The sequence below is a fragment of the Pipistrellus kuhlii genome, unplaced genomic scaffold (genome assembly GCF_014108245.1).
Source record: "Pipistrellus kuhlii isolate mPipKuh1 unplaced genomic scaffold, mPipKuh1.p scaffold_m20_p_80, whole genome shotgun sequence".
Classification (NCBI taxonomy): domain Eukaryota; kingdom Metazoa; phylum Chordata; class Mammalia; order Chiroptera; family Vespertilionidae; genus Pipistrellus; species Pipistrellus kuhlii.
In genome coordinates, this window is record NW_023425585.1 from 657,421 (window position 1) to 681,304 (window position 23,884).

Sequence of the window (23,884 nt, forward strand, 5' to 3'; positions counted from 1 at the left end):
GTCCTTGACTGGAATCGAACCCAGGACCCTTGAGTCCGCAGGCCAATGCTCTATCCACTGAGCCACACCGGTTTCAGCGTTTTTTAATGGCAGCAGGGATGGGGCTCTAGGTCTCCTCCTCTGCGTGCTGTAAGGGCTTAGCCACGTTCTGACATTCTGGGTACAAATGAAACAAAGGACTTTTGTTAGAGGGAGGAGTAGGGAGAGCATATATATATATATATATATATATATATATATATAGAGAGAGAGAGAGAGAGAGAGAGAGAGAGAGAGAGAGAGACAGAGAGGCTAATATACTAAGTGTCCCTCCACCTGTCCGACCGGTCACTATGACACACACTGACCACCAGGGGGCAGACGCTCAACTCAGGAGCTGCCGAGCTGCAATGACTTGGCAGCAGTGGTTCTCAGCTGACACCCCCCAAAACCAGAGAGGAAGGAGCCCGATTCCTCACAGGGTTGTGGGTTATATTGTTGCTGGGGCGCTGTCGGCCTCAAATCTGGTTTACTGCTCACTTGCGTTTGCATTCCACACCCTGTACCACAGCAGCTTTGCAGGGTGCCCTCTCGCACGCCAGGACCCTTCGGGGGATGTCAGAGAGCCTGTTTTGGCCTGACTGCTGCAGGCCATGCCGAGGACCCCACTTGCCCTGCTGGAAGGACCCCGCTTACTCTACAGACGGCCTTTGAGCCACAGCACCACCCCAGGTGCAGACGGCTCGGGAGAGACTGCGGGAGGTTGGCTCCAGGGCGTGTCCAATTCATCTCACCCAGCCCCGCTGACCACCTTCTAATTAATTTCCTTTCAATGTGCACAAATCCATGCACCAGGGCACTGGTATAAAATAAGAAAACTTTACTAATTTCTACAATTTGGATCTGGGCACATGCTAACCTTCCCTTCCTCATCTTCCTCTACAGTTCCTACCACTGTATCCACACTTCAAGCTTTAATTACTCTCAGTGAACTGAGAGCCCTCAATTCCAAGTCTGGCTGACCTCGACTCTAGTCTGAACTTCGTCACTAGCCACAGGACTTGGAGAGGTCACTTCTCTTTGGCCCTTGGTTGTCTCATATGCAAAATGCTTAGACCACGTGACCTGTTTGTCCTTCCGGGATACGAGTGCTGACAGCAGTCTGTGCCTGCTGAGCAGGGAGCGGGGGAGATGCAAGTGTTGGCCTGGAATGGGACGTGGGTCTGGGTACGCACAGACCGCAGCATTCTCGAGCCTCTAGGTGGAGCTTTCTCCTAGTGCCTGAGCATTGGCAACTGCCACCCTTACTGCCCAGACTCAACGTACCAGGAAGGCGGCAAAGGCCACCAGGCAGAGCCCGCGGGACAGGCTTGGGAGCAGCTGGCTCACAGGCCAGCCTGTCCGCACTCAGGAAGTGCGTGAAGGATCGGCTGGGCACTGCGACAGGGCTCCTGTCCCCGCAAGGCTTGTCCCTGCAGCCCCCACAGGCCAGGGCTGCCCAAGGAGGACACGCAGGGGCCGTGGCCACCACCCCCGGGGCCCGAGCAGCCAGCGGACCAGCACTTTGAAGGTGAGTGCAGAGGCCATGCCCCCGGGGGCAGACGTCGCCTTCCTAACAAACGTTGATTGCAGGAACACGCTGGGCCTCCCGTGTGGTCGCCACTGGACGTCTCACCTCTGGCTGAGACAAGGTCCACGAGCGAAGCAGCCTGACACCCGCTGCCTGTGGGTGCATTTCCCACTCCACCTGCACCCCAAGGTGCACACCGTGGGTGGGTGTTCTTCTCACTCCCGGAAGCATTCAGCGCAGCCCCTGGCCCACAACCCCCAGCTCTGGCCTTTTTCTCCTGGCCACGTGCACAGGCCTCGGCGTCCCTTCCGAGCAGGGGACACGTGTGCAGCCTGCAGTGAGGGGCAGGGGGAGAAAACGTTCCCACTGCACAGCCACGCGTCTGAAGACAGCCCAGCTCTGGTCTCAGACGTGGATTAGTAATTCCCAGAACTGCTTGGCTAGTCCCTGCAGCCACATGCACACTCATGTGCGCGCACACACACACACCCCGTTTCCCTGAAAATAAGACAGTGTCTTATGTTAATTTTTGCTCCCAAAGATGCGCTAGGTCTTATTTTCAGGGGATGTCTTAGTTTTCCATGAAGAAGAATACGGTACACATTTATTGTTAAATGAAAATAAGGAAATTTATTACCTGATAAGGTACGATAGTACAATAGTTGTCAACACAAATCAGACAAACTGTGAATCCTACAGTATCAAGAATTTACTCATTTATTCAATGACAATCATGTCATCATCTTCTGGAACATCATCCTAACAATCCAATTCCTAAATTTCCTGGTGAATTTCTTGTGACTCCATTTCTTTCAGAATCAGTGGACCAAATCTCTCATGTTTAGCAATAGCACTGTCTTATAGATGAGTACTTCTTGTCAAGGTAACCTGCTTGCAGTGCATTTGCAATGCAACTGTCAGCGACCAGTTTACGGTAAATTAATTTTCATTCTGAGACAGAGCCTGGGGGGGGGCCTTATTTTTGGGGGGATGCCTTATATTTCACTCAGAAGGAAACCTGTAAGTCTTATTTTCAGAGGATGTTTTATTTTCGGGGAAATACGGTATGCACGCGCACACATGCTCTGCTTGTAAATAGGCAGTGATGGCGGCTGCTGCTGCGTGGCGGTCAGCTGCCCTTCACACCACCCTGGCATGGCCCTGGCAATAGCATCTCGTCAGGACCTCTGGCCTCCCCTGGTGCTGGTGCCGCTTCTTCCTGGCCCACCTCCGAGCACCCGCCTTTCCCGTGGCCTGCCCTGCCCCGGGTCTCTCCGTCCTCCGCCCGCGGCTTCGGAAGGCCTCGCTGTCTGGTGCCTTTACTCCTTTGTAGCTGCGGCTGGCGCCCGGTGCCCAGAGCGCTCCGGGAGAGAAGGCTCTGGTTGAGAAGGCATCGCAGGGCGGCACAGCCTCGAGGGCAGGGCCTGCAGTCGGACACTTGGATTTTAATCCCACTCAGCTGCCAAGGCCTCTAACTCCCATTTTCACAAGTGTCCCCCGATTGTTTTCTGACTAGGGCTTGTGCAGGAACAGACTACGAGCACTCGCACCCAGCCCCACCCCGGTCCTTGCCATCACACCCGTCATCGGTGCGACCCAGTGCGGGGGAACCCCTGGCAGAGGGGCGGGTCAGTCCTCCCGCCAGGAGCTCACTCTGACCGAGATCGCAAACCTCACAAATCTTTTTGAGAAATGGGATGGAAAAGAGCAAAATCGGGCTGCTGATGAGATAAAACAGGATATATGCTAAACACATGATCTAGGCCTTTCCACAGAAATGAGCTTAGACACTAGTATCACGTGTTAGAACCAGGCCTGAGACCTCCTCCTCCATACCCAGGGCCTCCCAGGCCTCCCACCCCAACCCCCACACCTGTCAGGGGAGAGGAAACGCATTCATCGCTTCCTAGACAGACTGTAGGCATTTCCATTTATCCAGACACTGATTTTATGCGTGTGGTCAATAAATGCTTTGTATTTATAAAGCTCAGTACTTCCATGCAAATCTTCCTTTAGACACAAATCCATGGTCCATGTTTTAGTGGCCTCATTTCTGAAGGACACAGTGTTTAACCTGCCCAGGGAGACGTGCTGCAAGCCCTCGGGCAAGCAGGGCCCTGGGGTGAACGAGGTCCCGGCTGACAGGACTCGCCAGGGCCAGCCCCGCACTCCGCCCCCACGGTGCCCACGCACGTGTGCCCAGACCAGCCATGCGCCTGCGGACCGGTCCCTGCGAGAACTGACCAGAGCCCGGCGCTGGGTAGGACGTCGTGTCTGCCATTTCCCACGGCGGCAGCCTGTGGTCTGCATCATCCCAAGTTCCCTCTTTTCCCAACGGAATGAATTCCTCAAGGTTCAGAGACTAAAAGTTTATTTCCTATCCCATCATTTTCTTTAAAAGGTTTACTTTTTGACAAAGTAAAACCAACCTTCAGTACCATAGAACCCTTCGCATGGACAATGCACATTCTCTCTGTCCACTGCGAGGGGCCAGGCCGGCCAGGACCGAGCCGCGCACCCTGCGAGGCCACAGCGGCCGGAGGGCTGGAGGCACGGTCCTGGCTGGGGACACCTACAAACTGGAAGACATAAATAAGACGCCAGCGAGCCGGGAGTCGTGAAACCGCCTGAATCCAGCCCACAGCTCTGAGGGCCTGTCACCCGGAGACGCTGCTCTCGTGGCGCAGGCAGCGCCGGCTCACAGCCCGTTCTTCACCAGCTCGTGGGCCCCGTGCTCGTCGATGATCAGAGGCGCGTGGAACTCCCTGTTGGCCACGAGGCTCTCCAGTCCCTGACGGAGGGGAGACACAGCAGGTTAGGAAACAGCGACAGCGGCTACAGGCAGCCAGGCTGTGGCCACGCCTCAGGGAGTGAGGACAGGAGCCGGGCCAGATGCAGAGGGAGTCAGGGAGAACCGATCGGGTGCACACCTTTTTCCTTATTACAATACTGGTTTATATGGTGGTCTGTGTGCCTGTAGTTCAGTCTTATGCCATGAGCAAATTCAAAATAAAACCCAAAACTTAGTAAGAAAAAGTCAGCACGAGGTCAGAGGATTAGGAGCCTGATTAAAGTCAAACATAAAGCAGTCAGGGGCTCTTTAGAATTACCACCATTCCTGGCTCCCCAGGAACACCAGCCTGGCATTTACCCGTTCCTGAATGAAGCCTGGTGCTCACTGACCTTCAGCACTTCCAGGCTGTCTAAAAGGGAGCCGGTGGGACTTTGAGTGACCTGGCAATTTGTTGGCATCGAATCCCTTTAAACCTCTGCAGCTGACGGTGGAGAATTGACGGTTGTTTTTTGTTTTTTACATTTTATTATCTTTTTTAATCTTTACTGTTGGAAGTATTACACAGGTCCTCCTTTGTCCCCTATTTACCTCTTCCGTCCGCTCCTGCCCCCACGCCACCTTCACCACCCTATTGTCTGTGTCCACGGGTTATGCGTATGCGCACAAGGTCTTTGGCTGGTCTCATCCCGCCCACCCTCTCCTGCCTTCCCTCTCAGGTCCCACAGTTGTCCATCTCTGTTAACCTGTTCATCAGTTTATCTGGTTCATTTGATCCACATGAAGGCGAGATCGTGTGACACTTATCTTCTCAGACTATCTGGTTCACACTTAAAACTGAGCTTAATGACCACTTATACCAGCATGAAACAGACAACACACAGTAACGTCATTCTGATTATAACGGCATTTCTAAAGTCAGTAAGATGACACTCATTCTTCCTTTAATCGTCCCCAGTGCGGGTCACTTGCTAAGCATGGGGGCAGGGTGGCTGTCTCTCATGGGGTCTCTCACCTATTAGAAGCTCCCTGGTTCTCAAAGCAAGAGTACTAGGTTTGTGAACAAAACAGACCCTCCCTGTGGCTCAGTGGTTGGAGCATCAGCCTAAGATTCAATTCCCAGTCCTGGGCATGTACTTGGGTTGCAGGTTCAAACAAGCCCGTGGGGATACGAGTGGCAGACAATGAGTGGATGTGTCTCTCTCACATGGATGTTTTTCTCTCTTTCTCCCTCTCTTCCTACCATTCTCTCTGAAGGGCAATGGGAAAAGCATCCTCAAGCGGGGACTAATAAAAAATAAGTGAAGGAAGAGGGGCCATGGGGCCATCCACACAACAAGGCTGCCATGTTTGGAAAAGCCCGCTGAGTCTCAGGGCCAGAGTCTTCATGGGAACCAGCCTCGTGGATCGTGGGGAAAGGGCAAGAGCAACAGCAACTCTGCCAGGACCGCTCCGTCCTGGGAGGGCAGCTCCATGGAAACGGGACCCAGAGCAGACTCCACCTTAAAGGAGCAGGAAGGCCGTACTCACCTCTCCGGCGTAGGAGCTGAGCGGGGAGACTTCACACTGGATCGGGTTGTCGCTGGCATCCTTCAAGCTGGGGAGAGACCACGTGTGTCAGACTGTCCCCGAATCGCCAGGCAGGGGGAAAGGACAGAGAGCCTTCCTCTGAGAAGCTTGTGAGGACAGTTCTGCTGTTACAGCCCCACGACCACCAAGCGCCCAGAGGAGGAGGTTCGGACACGGTCAGGGTCAGCAGACGCCCCGGGCGCGCGCCTCCCGGAGACCTCACTGTTCACACTTCCAAGTCTTAACAGACAAAGAAGAGACAACGGACTAAACAGACATGTTCCGGGTATGTCGCCAGGTACTTCAATCTTTCACACTTCACTTTACTCCTCACCGTCCCCAGAGAGCGAGGCACCACGTGTGACAAAGACGCTCACAATGCAACCGAACGGCAGCCACTCGTCAGGTGAGCACTCACACTTGAACTCCTGGAAACTGTAAAACTGAATCTTAATCTTAAAATTCAATTCACATCACAATGACCGAGTTCCAAGTGCCCATAGCCACGCATGGCTGCGACAGCAGGCCCATCACCACGCCGCCTCCAGGCCACGCTCAGCACTGACAGCACCCGCAAGCCTGCGTGTCTCCATCACCCGGCACAGAGCCAGCCATAACACCTCCGAGTTTTTGCCGTTTCAAGAGCTTTGCAGCAGAAAACAAGGTGCATGGAAGCCTGCCTCCTGCCCCTGGACACCCCTCTCTGCCCTGAGCTCACAGACCCCTCTCTGTCCCACCCTGTGCTCACACAGACCCCTCTCCTCCCTGTGCTCACACAGACCCCTCTCCGTCCCACCCTGTGCTCACACAGACCCCTCTCCTCCCTGTGCTCACACAGACCCCTCTCCGCCCTGTGCTCACACAGACCCCTCTCCTCCCTGTGCTCACACAGACCCCTCTCCACCCTGTGCTCACACAGACCCCTCTCCGTCTCACCCTGTGCTCACACAGACCCCTCTCCGCCCTGTGCTCACACAGACCCCTCTCCGTCCCACCCTGTGCTCACACAGACCCCTCTCCGCCCTGTGCTCACACAGACCCCTCTCCGTCCCACCCTGTGCTCACACAGACCCCTCTCCATCCTGTGCTCACACAGACCCCTCTCCTCCCTGTGCTCACACAGACCCCTCTCCGTCCCACCCTGTGCTCACACAGACCCCTCTCCTCCCTGTGCTCACACAGACCCCTCTCCTCCCTGTGCTCACACAGACCCCTCTCCGTCTCACCCTGTGCTCACACAGACCCCTCTCCTCCCTGTGCTCACACAGACCCCTCTCCATCCTGTGCTCACACAGACCCCTCTCCATCCTGTGCTCACACAGACCCCTCTCCACCCTGTGCTCACACAGACCCCTCTCCTCCCTGTGCTCACACAGACCCCTCTCCGCCCTGTGCTCACACAGACCCCTCTCCGTCCCACCCTGTGCTCACACAGACCCCTCTCCTCCCTGTGCTCACACAGACCCCTCTCCGTCCCGCCCTGTGCTCACACAGACCCCTCTCCTCCCTGTGCTCACACAGACCCCTCTCCTCCCTGTGCTCACACAGACCCCTCTCCTCCCTGTGCCCACACAGACCCCTCTCCTCCCTGTGCTCACACAGACCCCTCTCCTCCCTGTGCCCACACAGACCCCTCTCCTCCTTGTGCTCACACAGACCCCTCTCCGTCCCGCCCTGTGCTCACACAGACCCCTCTCCTCCCTGTGCTCACACAGACCCCTCTCCGTCCCGCCCTGTGCTCACACAGACCCCTCTCCTCCCTGTGCTCACACAGACCCCTCTCCTCCCTGTGCTCACACAGACCCCTCTCCGCCCTGTGCTCACACAGACCCCTCTCCGTCCCACCCTGTGCTCACACAGACCCCTCTCCTCCCTGTGCTCACACAAACCCCTCCTCCCTGTGCTCACACAGACCCCTCTCCGCCCTGTGCTCACACAGACCCCTCTCTGCCCTGTGCTCACATGTGGCCCAAATAACAGCCCCGCCCAGTGCCAAGCCCAGTGGGCCATGCCTGGTCTTCCTCCAGCAGAGCTGGCAGCTAAATTCAAGGTACTCATGCTCATGTTCTCTCCCAGGACCCCCATCTGCCACGCCACTCAGACCAGCCACTCTGAGTCATTCAGGTCACTCCCACCAGCTCCCTGTGACAGCTCACCACCCAGCCTCTTGATCAGCTCTAGCCCATCTTCCCCTGATTCTACTCCACAGCGCCCGCCCTCCTTCGTTTACTCAGCAAAACCATGCTTCTCGGCATCACTGCGGCCCTGCGCTGCCGCTCAGCCAGCGGGATCCCTGCTCTGGCGCATAGCTAGGCTGGGGTTCAACCCCGGACCGTATAAAAAGAAGGCAGCCAGCCGATGCTTCTCTCACATGGAGGTTTCTCCCTCCCCTCAAGTCAGCAAGCACATCCTCAGGTGAAGGTGAAGACCCACACGCATGGGACTCTCCAGGGGCTGCAGGCAACGCTTGCTCTCCGCAAGAGCCTGAGTGGGCGTGGCTCTCGGGCTGATGGGAGGAAAGATGCTTTAAAGGTGGCTCTGCAGACCTGGGTCAGGTTCCATCTCAAGAGCCCCAGAGATCTGGCACAGACCCCTGGGCAGCTCAGGGTCACATACGCCAAACGGGAAAGTGAAGTTCCACCTGAACCTGAACCTCAGGCCAAGGGACTTGGTTTTGAACCGGAGGAACACACAGCTGGCTGAGCATGACCTCCCTCTGTACCGCAGAGAACTAAAGGGAACGGGGAGCAAAGTGCCTGCACAAAGCACCTGAGCAGGGAGGACTTTAAAACTTTGTATCTTAGCTGCGAGCTAGAGGGTGCTTGCAGCCGTACAATTAAGAAACGCTCACTTCTCGGGTTCAGAGCTGTGTGGTTCAATGAGAAGGAAATTTAGGGCCGGAAATCTATTTCTTTAAATCACAAAGGCAGCTGCTTCCAGACGCTGTACCCCGCCCCCCTGGTGCGAGGACGGTCGACTGGGGCTCCTAGGAGACAGGAGCTGGCTCTGGGCGACCGCTTCCTTGGCACAGCCACGTCCCAGGCCCGACAGCCCTGCCAGCCTCCGCAGGGCGAGGCGAAGGGCAGGGGACAAGGCAGGCGACGAGGCCCCAGACCCTGCCCGGCACAGTCCCAAGGATCTCAACAACCTACCCTCCAAACCAGGCCTGCCCCCGCTGGGGTGCAACAAGCATGTGCCCCTCTCTCTAGCTACACAGACCCTGGTTTTCCAGACGCTGCCAGCACCCAGGGGGAGAGGACATGGGTCCTCCAGCCAAAAATGAATTGTTCTTAGAAGACACTTTCTTAGGAGCAGGACAGCTAGTGACTGGCATGAACCCAGAGACCGAAATGGGAACTATCGGCATGAGAACCAATCACAGAACAGTGTCTGCCCCTCGGGGCCCCAAGCATGACCAGCCCCGGAGACACACCCACAGCAGACTAGGTGTCGCTGTGCCAGTGCTCCCAGCCGGGCACCTGCGCTGGCCTTACCTTCACTTGCCAATGCTCACTGCGGCTCAAACGCCTGTAGGGTCTTAGTACGGCATGCTGCCCGTGCCCTGCATGCACTGCGCTGAGTTAGTGTCCAGACCGATGCCTGCCACCAAGGAAGCAGCGCCCACGGCAGCCCGCCCCCGCCCGCGGCAGCACTACACTAGCTCAGGGAGAAGCGCAGCCACCGACCGCATGCTGCAGGAGGCGGGATAGTTACTTGTCCACGACCCCGGCTGTGACGGCCTCGGGCTGTCCGTGCGCAGCGGTGCTGGGTGAGAATAAAGAAGCATTACTGGGCGAGCAAACCAAACACAACAGGGAGGGAACTGCAGACTCTGCAGTCCTGGAGGCAGGGTGGATGGTAAAGGATGAACAAAGGAGGGCTGAAAAACAAACTCAAGGGCAGGGACAAAGCAGGACAGCTGACCCGCCCACAGGCTCGCTGAGGAGACGCCCGGGGCGGCCCTTTGGTGACAGCCAGCCCAGCCTCCCGTGCTCAGCAGCTCCCAGCCAGACACTGCCCGCGGGGAGTGCGACTGACTGGCTTCGTGAGCAAGAGACCAAGGACAACAGGGCTTCCAGGGGCCAGTGGAGATTTATCATAAAATGTAAGATTTAGCCTAAAATAACTCTGTATCCAGCTGAATAGCTCTTCACAATCTCCTGTTTCAACATCTAAAATCCCTAACATTTCTCAGGTTGGGACTTGGGACTTGGTGCCATTCATTTCCCTTCCTGGTGCCTCTCTGATGACCTGGCGCCTCTCTGATGACCTGAGGTGGCCCTGTGTCTCATAGGAGTGGGGGTGGCGGGAGTTTTGGGGATCCCCCAGATGTGTGGGCAGTAACCTGTGGTACAGCTGCTGCTGACAGCCAGGCCCAGAGGCACACCAGAGGGGTCACCTTCCAACTACTGCTCAGTGGAGTCCTTTCACGCAAGAGACGTGTGAACACGAGGGCTTCTGCCATCTCCGTGGGGGAGCAGGCATGCCCGCACACCAGACAAGGATCTCAGCCTTGTGGAAAGATGCAGAGCAGCAGAAAGAGGAGGCGGCCGGGAGCGAGGCAGAGCACACTCACCGGGGAATGGCGGGCAGGCGGCAGCCATTCTCGTCGATGAAGTGGCCGCCGGCGTTGAGCACCCAGCAGTGGTGCAGGGACATGAGTGCGTGCCGGGCCGTGGTGGGGTTGTCCTTGCCGTTCTGACTGTCTGCGTTCTTCAGCGGGGAGAACTCGTCCTCCCGCAGCACCTCGTACACCACGAACTTCCTGCGGGGGAGCGAAAGGAGAAGCTGCTACCCAGTAAAGCTGCCCCGCCGGCCCCGGGCCCAGCCTCACTCCCTGCAGGTCTCCATGCGCCCACACAAAGGCTCCCAGAAATAACTGTCACAGGGACTAGAAACCTTGGTGCACAAAGACCCATTAGTGTCTGTGCTGGGGGAGGAAAGGATGACTTAGGAATGGACTTGGTGGGACAGCTCTTAGCTAATGTGTCTCCTGCGTAGTCTCACTGGTCAGTTCGGAGCCCGCCGGGCGAGCTACGGGGTCTAAGAACACTGGCTGTGCCACCTGCTCCCAGGCAGGAGATGCCGGAACCCAGGCCAGTTCTCTAGCGGGCCTGGCAGCCACGGAGCCAGAGCAGGAGAGCCAGCCTGCCGACATAAGGAACAGCCTCCGGGCAACTCGACACACTCGTGGACGGGGTTCTGACGCCGTCACATGCCCGGCACTGGCGTCAGTGCGCAGAGGCAGCGTCCTGCCTGGAGGGGAAGGCAGGTTCGAAGACACTCGGCGCCTCCTGCTGGCTGTGTCAAACCTACTTGGCAAACTGGAAGATGTCGAAGACGAACTTTTCCATCTTTATCCCGTTTGGCTTGTCGGGCTCGATGAGCTGCCCCTGGGAGTCCACGTACGGAATCTTCTTCTGAGCCACGTGGTGCTGCAGCTGGGGCTCGTGAACACTGGGCAGGAGGGACAGGTCACTGTGAGGGGAGACACGCGAGGCCCCTCGCCAAAGCGCACCTCACACACCACCCCGTCACACCAGGGCCTCCCCGGGCCCCACCGTTCACAAGCGTTCTCCTCCATGCCCAGCTCTCCCCTGGGGCCGCCAAGTGGGGACGTGGAGCACCAACAGTCAGTGAGGCAGGAGCGAGGCCACAACAGCCAAAGCCTGGGAGTCGCTGGGCACTGAGTGGATGTGAGGGCCAGGCTGACGGTGCAGCCACCTGTGCCCTTCGCTCTACAACCTGCAGGCAGGCAGACGCTCCGCCCAGCCCGGCTGCCCTCGCTCTCTAAGGTACCAGCTCCCGTGACTGGCACCCCCGCTGCACGTCCCGGATACTGGCTTAGCAGCTGCGGGACAAATGTGTCTCCAAAGTGCCCGGCTGTGGGAGAGACGTGTCTGTCCTGCGCTTCACTAGGCCTAGCACGCTGGCACGAGGGAAGAGAAGAAAAGGGGCGACTGTGCCCTCAGCTTACGCCCCGGGAGGGGGTCCTATGGCCAGCTCACTGACCGCCAGAGCCAGGGACGTTTCCTGGGCAGAGGTGACCCAGGAAGTGGACGAGTTCTACAGGACTGGACTTGGGGTTATCTCCCGACTTCTCACACAACCAACATCCCAACGCCCACCCTGCGTACTTGACAATGTCCCTCAGGAAGGGCACGGTGAAGAAATGGTTGGCGATGTTCCCCGCGTTGAACAGCAGCCGTCCGTCCGGGCTCCGCCGCTGTGCCGTGGCCAGGGAGATCTCGCTGTACTCCACCACCTGGTACACCCCGTCCACGCGGCACACCACGCCCACCGGCTCTGTCGGGTTCGTCTTCTCCACCACCTGCCAGGCAGACAGCACCCGCTGCGAGCCCATCGCCATTTCCACAGCCCCGTGCACTGGCACTCACCCGGCAGGGGGGTGGCTGGCTGCAGACCTAACCAACCCTGCCCAGTCTCTGGCAGACTCCCTTCCAACTGCCCGGAGGCCATCCTAACTGCCCGGGCCCAGCAGCTCGGGGCGCGGCCTCTAGCTGCGGGAACCGAGCCCTCGCTCCTGCCTCCAGCGCGGCAGTCGGCACTGGCCGTGCTGACTTAAGGAAGTCAGTGGCTGGAGAAAAGTTGTAACTTGATTGATCTGACTTATCCATACTGAGCAGACTTTTCACACCGGGAACACACTTTTCAAAGTGCTAGGAAGCAGGCTGGGACGCTGGTGAACAGCGGAGCACGCAGTCCCTTCAGATGCTCTTTACTGTGACCTTCAGGGCCCTTCCTGTCGTCGGCTCCGGACCTCCAAGCAGGTCGCTCATGGTCTCCTGAACAAGTGCGACGTTTAGATGAGTGGTGGGGGTGGGGTGGCAGAGTCAGGAGTACCGAGGAGATGTTTTTAATGAAATACTCCCACATCTCCCTCTGATTTCCACACCCGCCCCCCCCCCTTTCCTCTCAGCTCCCAGCCCGAGCCATTGACAGAGGTCCATAGCTGGTTTGCAAACTTGTTTAAAGCACAGAACCTCTTCTGACAAAACCTAGCATGGCGCCGAGACCGGTTTGGCTCAATGGATAGAGCATCGGCTTGGGGACTGAAAGGTCCCGGGTTCAATTCCGGTCAAGGGCATGTACCTTGGCTGCGGGCATATCCCCAGCAGGGGGTGTGCAAGAGACAACTAATTGATGACTCTCATCGATGTTTCTAACTCTCTATCTCTCCCCCTTCCTCTCTGTACAAAATCAATAAAAAATAAATTTAAAAAAAAAAAAAAAAAAAAAAAACCTAGCATGGGACACAGATCAGTGTGTGTGTGGTGGGACACAGATCAGTGTGTGTGTGTGTGTGGGGGGGGGGGGGGGCTTTGACCTGCCCGCTGCCCCTGTTTACCAGCGACATCCCTCAAAACAAGGAGTATGCTGTTTCCCTGGATGAAAACGGAGGGGGGAGGGAGGAGCCTTTTTCAAATGAAATGGTGATTTGGGCAATATAAAAGCCTTACTTTTTGTCTTGTGAATCTCAGAGAAATTTCATTCCATTTATCCTTGAAGTAGCTATGTGTGGGTAAGGATACATTAAATATTAAACAAAGGCATTTGGGGGACATAGGCTTCTCATTCAGTTATCCCCAGTTCCGGAGATTCCTGAAATGTGTCCCCGGTGTGAAAAGTCTGCTCAGTATAGATGAAGTCAGATCAATCAAGTTACAACTTTTCTCCAGCCACTGACTTCCTTAAGTCAGCACGGCCAGCGCCGACTGCCGCGCTGGAGGCAGGAGCGAGGGCTCGGTTCCCGCAGCCAGAGGCCGGAGTGGGCTGCCTGCTGCGTCCTTGCACTATTTGCCCTAAAGGAGCACAGGATTCGGTGAAAAGGAACCTTCTACCCAGGAAGGGGTGAAGCTGGAGGGGACAGCACACCAGGCACGGCCTCTGGGAGGCGCTCCCCTCCATCAGCCCTGCCTCCCACGCCCTGCCCACAGCGGGCATCTCCTTACCGGGAGTGAGAAAAACAAACTTGCACAAGGTTTGTCTCCCAATCCCCTGTCCCCCTCCCACCGCACGGCAACAGGAAGCTGCACACTGCCAGGTAGGTGTCCACCTCAGGGGGAAGGTTTACTTCCAGGACAAGACCAACCTCCAAGGACTGGAAGTCTAGAGGACAAAGAACCATCTTACACTGCACTGGGGGGTGAGGGGGGCGCAGCTGGCATTGTTCAGAAAAGACAGCGCAAAATTCAGAGCGGTCACAAGCCAAACCCCGAAAGCCCAGCTACAGCCATCAACCTCCAGTCCGGGTGCCGCTTTAGAAAACATGTGGGGTCAAGCCTGACAGGGAAACAGCCACAGGAGCGCCCGGCGGGCTCTGGCTCACTGAGAAGTGAGAAGAAGGGCCTTGGGGACAGGTCGGGAGCTGGCCCAGGACAAGCTGTTGCTGCCCGTTGCTCCCCTGGTTGCAAGTCTCGTAGGGTCCCTTAAAGGGTAGGAGATGTGCCTGGGGCATGGGGGGTGGGGGGTGCAGGCTTGTGCTGGAAAATGATCTTTAACTCACAACGGTCCTGCCCTTTCAGCTTTGTGCAAACCACACCACGCTATAGTGCCATGGTTGGCAAACTGGTCAGCAAACTGCAGCTCGTGAGTGTGGCTCTTCCACAAAATTACCACAGCCTGGGTGAGTCTATTTTGAAGAAGTGGCGTTAGAAGAAGTTTAAGTTTAAAAAATTTGGCTCTTGCCCTGACCGGTTTGGCTCAGTGGATAGAGCGTCAGCCTGTGGACTCAAGGGTTCCAGGTTCGATTCCGGTCAAGGGCATGTACAGTGGTTGCGGGCACATCCCCAGTAGGGATTGTGCAAGAGGCAGCTAATTGATGTTTCTCTCTCATCGATGTTTCTAACTCTCTATCCCTCTCCCTTCCTCTCTGTAAAAAATCAATAAAAAATGTATTTTTTAAAAAAGTTGGCTCTCTAAAGAAATTTCAATCGTTGTACTGTTAATATTTGGCTCTGTTGACTAATGAGTTTGCCGACCACCGCTATAGTCTGTTCTTAAGGCTCTCATTCCTTAAAAAGCTTAACTCACAAGACAGGAGCCTGGTTAGAAAGTATTGCAAAGAATGCTACTGCTGCACTGTAACTCTCCCTAACTCAGGAAGCTTTTACAACTATGCCTTGATTTTACCACAGTGAAAAGGGTGGAGGACAGATTATTAAGTGGTTTCTGATGCCTCTAGGAACTGGATACACAGCAGCCCAGTCCCATTTGGTTCCAGACACAGACCTGGGGGCGTGGAGAAGAGTGACTGTGAGGCCAGCACTCATTGAAGCCGGGGCACCAATCACAGCTCCTAGCTACCAGCACACGGGAACTACTGTAAAAGGTTTGCTTTTATAATGTGACATGAGCCTGGCTGGCAGGGCCCAGTGGTTGAGAATTGGTCTATGAACCAGGAGGTCATGATTTGATTCCCAGTCAGGGCACATGCCGGGTTGTGGGCTCAATACCCAGTGGGGAAAGTGCAAGACGCAGCCGATCCATGATTCTCTCTCCTCATGGATATTTCTCTCACTCTCTCCTTCTCCCTTACTCTCTGAAATCAATAAAAAAAAAACATGTATATTAAAAATCCCATATAATAAAGATGTAATATACAGGAGGGTGAGGCAGCAAGCTACAAGCGGGTGGCAGAGAGCCACAGGAGGCGGCAGGGCAGCAACTATGGGAGGAGGGACAGGGGGTTGGAGGGAGCTACAGGAGGGCGGGGCAGCGGGCGGAGAGCTACTGGCGAACAGCAGTGAGCTACTGGCGCTCGGATTGTGTGCAGGGCTACTAGTACATATATAATGTGACATGATACTAAAACAAGAAGGGGTGATGGAGCCCTCAAGCCTGGAACTGACTGAGGCCTAGAGCTCAGGTGCTCATTTCTGAGGTCAAATGGGCTGACACTCCTTCCAGGTTCACACTGTAGATAGATTTTTAGAGAAAAGACATCTTTATAACAGAAAATCTCCAACCAAGGATCTGGCATGTCTGTGGCAAGCCTTCTTTTTAAATTTATGCCATCTAATTTGTTTTTGTCAAAAAGACCTTCCCTTCATGTCAATATTATAAAATTACTAGAGGCCCAGTGCACAAAGTTCATGCATGGGGAGGAAGGGGTCTCTCAGCCCAGCCTGCACCCTCTCCAATCTGGGACCCCTTGGGGGATGTATGACTGCCAGTTTAGGACATCCCCTGTGGGATCATGCCTACACCAGCAGTCAGATATCCCTCTCATTCCAGGACCTCTGGTTCCTAACCACTTGCCTGCCTGCCTGATTGCCCTTAACCCCTCTGCCTGCCCACCTAATTGTCCCTAACTGCCTCTGCCTGCCAGCCTGATCAGCCCTAATTTGCCCCCCTGCCAGCCTGATTGCCCCTTCCTTTTCCCCTGCCAGCCTGATCACACCTGCCTTGCCTCCCTGCTGTCCTGATTGACCTTAACTTGCCCTGCTGGCCTGATTGACCCTAACCTGATTCAGCCTTTGGCCTAAGCTGCAGTCTGGCCTCCCTCTGTGGAAGGCAACCTGGCAGATCAGGGGAAGGCACCACCATTACCCCACTGCTCTGCCACTGCTGACCTGAGCATGGGCCCTTCGCAGCCGTGCCTCGGCCCTTTTGTAGCCACCCATGGCTGCCTGAGCCTCGGCTTTGTCCAGAAGATGTCCGCCCTAATTAGCATGTTACCCTTTTATCAGTATAGATTCTAATCAACAAATCAACAAACAGCAAGTGCTGGAGAGGATGTGACGAAAAAGGAACCCTCTTACTCCTATATTCATAGCAGCACAATTTACAATAGCTAAGATTTGAAAACAGCCTAAGTGCCCATCAGCTGATGAGTGGATTAGAAAACTGTGGTACATCTACACAATGGAATACTACACTGCTATAAAAAAGGAATTCTTATCATTTGCAACAGCATGGATGGACCTGGACAGCATTATATTAAGCAAAATAAGCCAGTTGGAGAAAGATAAATATCACACGATCTCACTCATATGTGGAATCTAATGAATAACATAAAGTGATGAACAAAAATAGAGCCAGAGACAGAGAAGCATCAAATAGGCCGTCAATCTTCAGAGGGAAGGCAGGTGAGAGTGGGAGTGTGGGGGGGTGGGGGAGGTAAAAGATCAACCAAAGGACTTGCCTGCATGCATATGAGCATAACCAATGGACATACATGAGGGGGAAGAGGTAGGAGGAAGGGCCTGTGCTGGGGGGTGGGGGAAGCTGGCGAGAGGCCAATGGAAGAAAAGGAGACTTATGTAATGCTTAAATAATAAAGAATTTAAATAAAATTATTCTACCTTTTTTTCTAACATATTTATGGAGTTGTTTTTTTTTGTTTTGTTTTGTCTTAAATATATTTTATTGATTTTTAATAGAGAGGAAGAGAAAGGGATAGAGAGTTAGAAACATCAGTGAGAGAGAATCATTGATCAGCTGCCTCCTGCACACTCCCCACTGGGGATGTGCCGGCAACCAATGTACATGCCCTAGACCAGAATCGAACCTGGGACCTTTCAGTCCCCAGGCCAACGCTCTATCCACTGAGCCAAACCGGTTTTGGCTATGGAGTTTTTAATATTTGACTTTGGAATACATTTGAAATCGATTGTGGTATGAACTGAGGGAGAGACCTTCCTTTACTCTCAGCCAGCAACCTCATTCACCCCCCACCAAGATGGGAGTCGCACACAACTCCTCCGTGCACCGGGGGCATCTGGCCGTCAATCTGCCGCCTTCTTCACCTCGTGTGCCACCTGAGAGTCTGACAGTCTGTCTCCAAACCTCTCCCCTCCTCCTCTCCATCCTTCTTCAATATTTCCCGGCTGCCTTTCCATGTTTATTCTAAACTTCAGCACTGTTTGGGCCCAGAATGAGAGTCACTGGAACTTTGATCAGGATGGTGTGATACTTTAATCTGTGAGAGCTGATATCTTTATAGAAGAAGTAATATTTATATCCATATTTTTAAACCTTCCAACATGTCCATCCGATTCCAAGATCCGCTGCAGGGCCTGTTTGCCTCCCTGAAGGCATGGCTCCCATGGCACCGCCCCCAACTAAAGGCTGTGACCCTTTCTCCCACTCAGTCCCTGCATGTGTGTGGCCAGCGGAGCCATCACTAATCCCACTGTCCACACCCTTCTCTGCACACCACGTCTTATTCCAGAGACTACTAGGAGTGCCTCACCCACGTCCAACATCGCTGTCTGTGCCTCTGCCCACAGCGGCTCAGAGGCCCGTGGATGCTTGGGCCCGGGGAGGCCCACCCTCCCAAGTATTGACTGCAAACACTCACTTCTTTTTTTTCTTTAAATATATTTTGTTGATTTTTTTACAGAAAGGAAGAGAGAGAGAGAGAGAGAGAGAGAGAGAGAGAGAGCGCGCGAGCTAGAAACGTCGATGAGAGAGAAACATCGACCAGCTGCCTCTTGCACACCCCCTACCGGGGATATGCCCACAACCAAGGTACATGCCCTTGACTGGAATCGAACCTGGGACCCTTCAGTCCGCAGACGGACGCTCTACCACTGAGCCAAACCGGTTTCGGCCAAACACTCACTTCTGATGGACCTGGCTTCTGGACCACACGCTACCACGTTAAGAAAAGAAGTGCCCTGGAGAGAGGAACGGTTCTACAACATTCCAGTCACCCAGTAACTCTGGTCGGACTCCTGCGTGCGGAGCTGGCAGGGAGCCCTGGGGCTTCGCTGTGGAGAAGGGCCTTTCCTTGGCGCAGCAGTCCGCTCCCTGCTGAACGCAGAATCCAATGAACCGAGGGTCGGCCACTCTCACCAGGATGTTGTCAACGCAGTAGACGTGAACACAGCCGACGCCCCTGCGCTCCATGTCGCCCACGATGTCCCAGGCAGCCAGAGCCCGGTAGAGGCCCCCGTTCCCGTCTGGGAAATGAGAGAGCCCTTAGAGCACGGCAGACCCATCTGAAGGTTAGTGGGCTGCTTAGTGTGGACCCAGGACAGTCAAGAGTGGTCACAGTGCACGAACAAGGCAGCCCCAAAGGCCACGCTTTCCATAGCTGCCCGTAATAATCTAGCCGGAACACACGGGGAAATACAAAATCATCCACCACACATGATGACCCACAGCTTCCGCGTGTTACTACTGTCTGTACAATTGGCGCTGACTCTGCATGTGCAGCCTGACGTCATCCATGTTGGAGAGAAAATCACATGAAACTTCATGTCAAGTCACTGGTTTAAAGCCAGACTCACATGAAGGTCGGTGGTGACCTAAGCTCAGTGCTAGGAAAGCCCCGCCCTCTGCCCCCTGCCGCCCCGTGTCCTGTCAGCACCCTCCGCCTCAACGGACTCATGATGCGGAATTACAGCACCGGGGCTCAGAACAGCGTCCTTCCCTGACTGCAAAGAATTAGGAAGAAAAAAAGAAGCCAAAAGCACCCTGTGGACACTGCTGTCTCCTTTCAGCCTCCCCTCCCCCCGCAGGTCAGACAGGAACCTGCAGCCTGGCCTCCAGCTACCAGAGTCACACAGGCCCTGGCTCTGGCGGCCGCTGCGAGTGCCCTGTGCACACAGCCTGGGCCTGTGCGAGGCGGAGGCTCCCAGGGCACTGTGTGTGCAGTTATGTTTCTCGTTCTCCGGTTTCACCTACCGAGGCCGTTCCTCCCGGCCATTTAATGTCTCCTAACACTCATTTCAATGCTCTTTAAGAAGCAACAGTACAGACAAACCCTAACTCAGCCTCTGACTTCTTAAACTGGGGGGCTCACAATTTTTCTCTGGGATAAGCCCCGGTGGAGGGCGCTGCTGCAGCGGGACCTGCGCTCTGAGTGCATGCAGGCTCTCTCCAGGACAGACCTCCCAAAAAGTATCGTCATATGTACAAGGAAGCTAAAACTCAATCACTTATGCCACTACCATTCCTCGTCACCACTCACAAGAAGGGCACAGACCTGGAGCCATGGACACCTTGCTCTTCTCCTCCAAAAGAATCTTGCCGTCAAAGCTCATGGCTGGCAGCATGCCCTGCTGGAAGAAGACGACATTCTCCTTCTGCAGCCCGAAGTACCTGTGCTTGGCGAAGAACTCCTCTGTGGACCGCATCGTCCTGCCGCTGGTCATTATGTACCTGCAGCAGGGAGTGTCTTCTGAGACCGCGCCATCGGCTTAGGGCCCGGAAAGCCTTGCCCAAGCCCTGGGTCGATGGAAATCTTGAGAACACGTGGCTTTCCGCAGGGGAGCCTCGGCCACCACCTCCCCACCCTCAGGTAGAGCATGCCTCTCCACACCGCCGGCAACAGAGCCTGCAGCCAGCTCAAGGAAAGAGCTGGGGACTGTGAAAAGTGCCTTTTAAATTAAAAACCTGCAGACAGCAGAAACCGGTTTGGCTCAGTGGATAGAGCGCCAGTCTGCGGACTGAAGGGTCCCAGGTTCGATTCTGGTCAAGGGCACGGGTTGCGGGGGGCGTGCAGGAGGCAGATGATCGATGTTTCTCTCTCATTGATATTTCTAACTCTCTATCCCTCTCCCTTCCTCTCTGTAAAAAAATCAATATATTTTAAAAATAAATAAATAAGAACAAACCTGTGGACAAAGGGGGCCACATGCTAACCTGACAAGTTCAGGGAAGAAGCTGCCGCCCCCACTCCGCGCGCCCCCTCCCTCCCCCCCCCCCCCCCCCGCCGTTTTGCTTTCTCCCGCCTCCCTAGTCTATCACCAAAGGATTTCATTGATTTTAGTGTATGAAAATAGATAAAAAGCCACCATTTTCTGGAGCACTATCCCAATCTGTGAGGTTCTGCTTCCCGGCAATTGACAGTTTGGCTCAAATAAACTCACAAAAACTCTTTACAGGTTTTAATGTTTTTACGTTAACAAACTCATATTTTAACTGAGTAGAAAGGGGTAACTATGATACATTCCAGTGACCTATAGTGGCTTCCTGCTAAAGTTCTGACATCTGTGGACTCAGTCGCCTTCATGTGATATCACAGGGAAGTACAGGTATACACTGTGTTGCCACAGGAACCCCCAGCCCGGGTGGCAGAGGAGGAAAATCTGAAACCAGCACCTAGAGGACACACTCAACTAAGTGACACCTGCTGAGTAGGGATCTGTCTCTTTAACATTGTGAACTCGGGCACAAGGGCTTGGGTGTGATCTAGAAGGTGACAAAGAGAAACACAACTTCAGCTGTGCAGAGCGGAGGAAGCCAACATGACCGCAGGGCCTGGGCTTAGCACACAATGTCCCTCCAAAGTCCCCACAGGGACCTGCAGGAAGCGGCAGCTGTGTGGGGAGATCTGGGGGGTCTGGGAGGATCACGGAGCTGGTGGGAAGCAACTCTGGCCAGACTCAACCGCAGGACTGGAGGGTCTTCCAGGGGCCTCCTCCGGGGCAGCCACGGCCAGGCAGAAGGGCAGAAGCCAGCAGAGCCTTTGCTGGCCACGTGGGGCTGTTACAGGGTTAGGGGCTGAGGAAACACACCCACCGCGGATCACCCCACAAGACACGCTAATCCCAAAGCTGAGGAGAAAGACGGAGGAGCTACATCAGCACCTCCTAACGAGCCAAGCAGATGCTCCACATGGTGGTGCTCAAGGAGCCCAGCCCCGAGAGGGCCCACAGCAGAGCAGTCAGTGGAGCTTTCAGTGCGGTGGGGTGTGTGTGTGTGTGTGTGTGTGTGTGTGTGTGTGTGAAGGTGTGGGAGGGGGGGTGTTCAGAAAGGCCAGATAACCTAGTACTTGAGAACACGAGTTCCTAGGCTAAGAGAACCCACTGGAAATAGAGCCACACCATGTCAAGAAACTTCAGATATTGAAGATAAGGAGAGACCCTAAGTGCTCTAAGAGAGGAAAACTCCGAATTCCCAAGATTCAAATGTTCAGACGTTCTACACCCGAACAACCAATGAGGAGGAAATCCCCGAGAACCCCTGCACCCAAGAGCCCCCGGTGAGGATGCAGAAGCTGGGGGAGCGCACTGCTCCTTCAAGCTGCAGCACACACCTTCCTGCTGCACTCGTGTTCCCCTTACACACGTGGTGACGACAGCCCCCGGTAAAACCAGCAGAAACACAATGTCTTCTTAGGAATACAGCTCTCACGCATTCTGAGTACCTTAAACCAGCACACGTTGGGGCCCACAATGAGCCTCTTACCAGGGGATGGTGCATCTGTTGCCATGGCACTTCTCAGCTAGCTGCTGAAGCTTCAGGATTCGCTCTGCTTGAAGCTGGAAAAGGGTCTTATGGGATGGCAAGCCAACATCATACATCCCCTTGGGGTATGTGACCCCGAGCCGCGTCCCCTGCCCACCAGCTAGGAGAAGAACTGCCACTCTGTTCTGAGAAATGTGGAGAAGTCCTAGGAGAGAAAACGCTGGTGTCAGGAAACCTCTAAACATCAGCACTTTACGGCCAACCCCTGAGGTCACTCTCTGCATAACCGAGGACTCCACACTAATCATGGCGACTCTCGTGTTATAACAACATTTTATTATTAAAAGTTAATTTATACAGCCCGAACTGGTTTGGCTCAGTGGATAGAGCATCGGCCTACGGACTGAAGGGTCCCAGGTTCGATTCCGGTCACAGGCATGTGCCTTGATTGCGGGCACATCCCCAGTAGATGTACAGGAGGCAGTTGATCGATGTTTCTCTCTCAATGATGTTTCTAACTCTCTATTCCTCTCCCTTCCTCTCTAGAAAAGCAATAAAATATATTTAAAAAATTAATTTATACGGACACCCAACCAAAGACCAAACACGAATACACTTTAATGAATCAATGGTCTGATCACTGGAAGGTGACAACCAGGGATGTTACGATGTTTTCCAAGTACTGACTGCTCAGCACGGGGAAAAGAGGATAGGGCGGGAGAGGTCTAGGCTCCAGGGTCAATGGTGACACTCTTCAATGACCTCCAGCGTATAAATAAATAAACCAATAAATCAGCATCAAGTAATTAGTTCACCAATGAGCATGCTAATGTCCTAGGCAAGCTACCACGCCGTACATGTACAGGAAAGCAGCCTGTTAGGAAAGCGTGTGCAGCGCAGCGGTTAGAAGCCAGGCTCTGAAGTCAGGGCCCGGGCCTGAAACCCACCGACTGGATGAGCTCAGGGCGTGCCGGCAGCGAAAGACTGGAGGCTGGGTGATAGGCGTGTTCTATCTTTGGACAGAGGTGGCAGTTACATGGGTGTATTAATTTGTTAAAACTCCTAAGACTATTATGTTAGTGTATAACTTATACTTCAATAAAATGGATTAAACTGCCTTTTTAATGTCCCATCCACAGCAGCAGAATGTGAAACTGAGTCTTTTTGCTGCTGATTTATTTCTGCTGTTCAAAGCTTGTCCATTTTCACTAGATGATTGTTCAGCAATCCCATATATTAAAGCCTAATATGCTAAGTGTCTGGCCATCCATTCAACTAATCAAAGTGTAATATGCTAATGATATTCTAAGGCCGCTCAATCACTTGCTATGATGTGCACTGACCACCATGGGGCAGACAGTTGACATGATGTGCAATGACCACCAGGGGCAGACGCTCTGACCAGTAGGTTAGCTTTCTGCTGGTATCCAGCAGATAGGGTCTGAGCAAGAAGGACCAGACACTCCCTGGAGCCCTCCCATGGTCCCTCCCTGGCTGGCCAACCTCCCATGTCCCTCCCTGGCCCTGATCACACTGATCGTGCACTGGTGGGGTCCCTCGACCTGGACTGCACCCTCTCACAATCCGGGACCCCTCATGGGATGTCAGAGAACCTGTTTCAGCCTGATCCTGCAGGTCAGGCTGAGGGACCCCACTGATAAATGAATTCAGACACTGGGCCTCTAGTAATAACCAACCATAATACTTGAATAAAAACTATTATTCAAATAAAAGTAAATTCAAGATTGATTTAAGATCCAAATACAAACAAAACTGTTATTATACCACAGAGGCTCTCAGCTTGGATTTTT

The 23,884-nt window shown here is 54.4% G+C and overlaps 1 protein-coding gene across 4 annotated transcripts in view; it reads right to left on the reverse strand.

Annotated features, from left to right (window-relative positions):
• Window positions 1-3,903: 3,903 nt before the first annotated feature.
• UAP1 (UDP-N-acetylglucosamine pyrophosphorylase 1) overlaps window positions 3,904-23,884 on the reverse strand; it is a 40,941-nt gene continuing 20,960 nt past the window's right edge. Inside the window, exons 3-11 of one of the 4 annotated variants that reach the window (XM_045577022.1) lie at window positions 22,074-22,278; window positions 19,867-20,042; window positions 18,666-18,838; window positions 12,047-12,240; window positions 11,226-11,366; window positions 10,486-10,674; window positions 9,624-9,674; window positions 5,871-5,937; window positions 3,904-4,340 (exon numbers count right to left, since the gene is read on the reverse strand). In XM_045577022.1, coding sequence (XP_045432978.1) covers window positions 4,248-4,340; window positions 5,871-5,937; window positions 9,624-9,674; window positions 10,486-10,674; window positions 11,226-11,366; window positions 12,047-12,240; window positions 18,666-18,838; window positions 19,867-20,042; window positions 22,074-22,278 — 1,289 coding nt within the window. In that variant the 3' untranslated portion in view covers window positions 3,904-4,247. Of the gene's footprint in view, window positions 4,341-5,870; window positions 5,938-9,623; window positions 9,675-10,485; window positions 10,675-11,225; window positions 11,388-12,046; window positions 12,241-18,665; window positions 18,839-19,866; window positions 20,043-22,073; window positions 22,279-23,884 lie in introns of all 4 variants that reach the window. The other 3 variants (XM_045577021.1, XM_045577024.1, XM_045577023.1) reach the window with 3 other exon arrangements.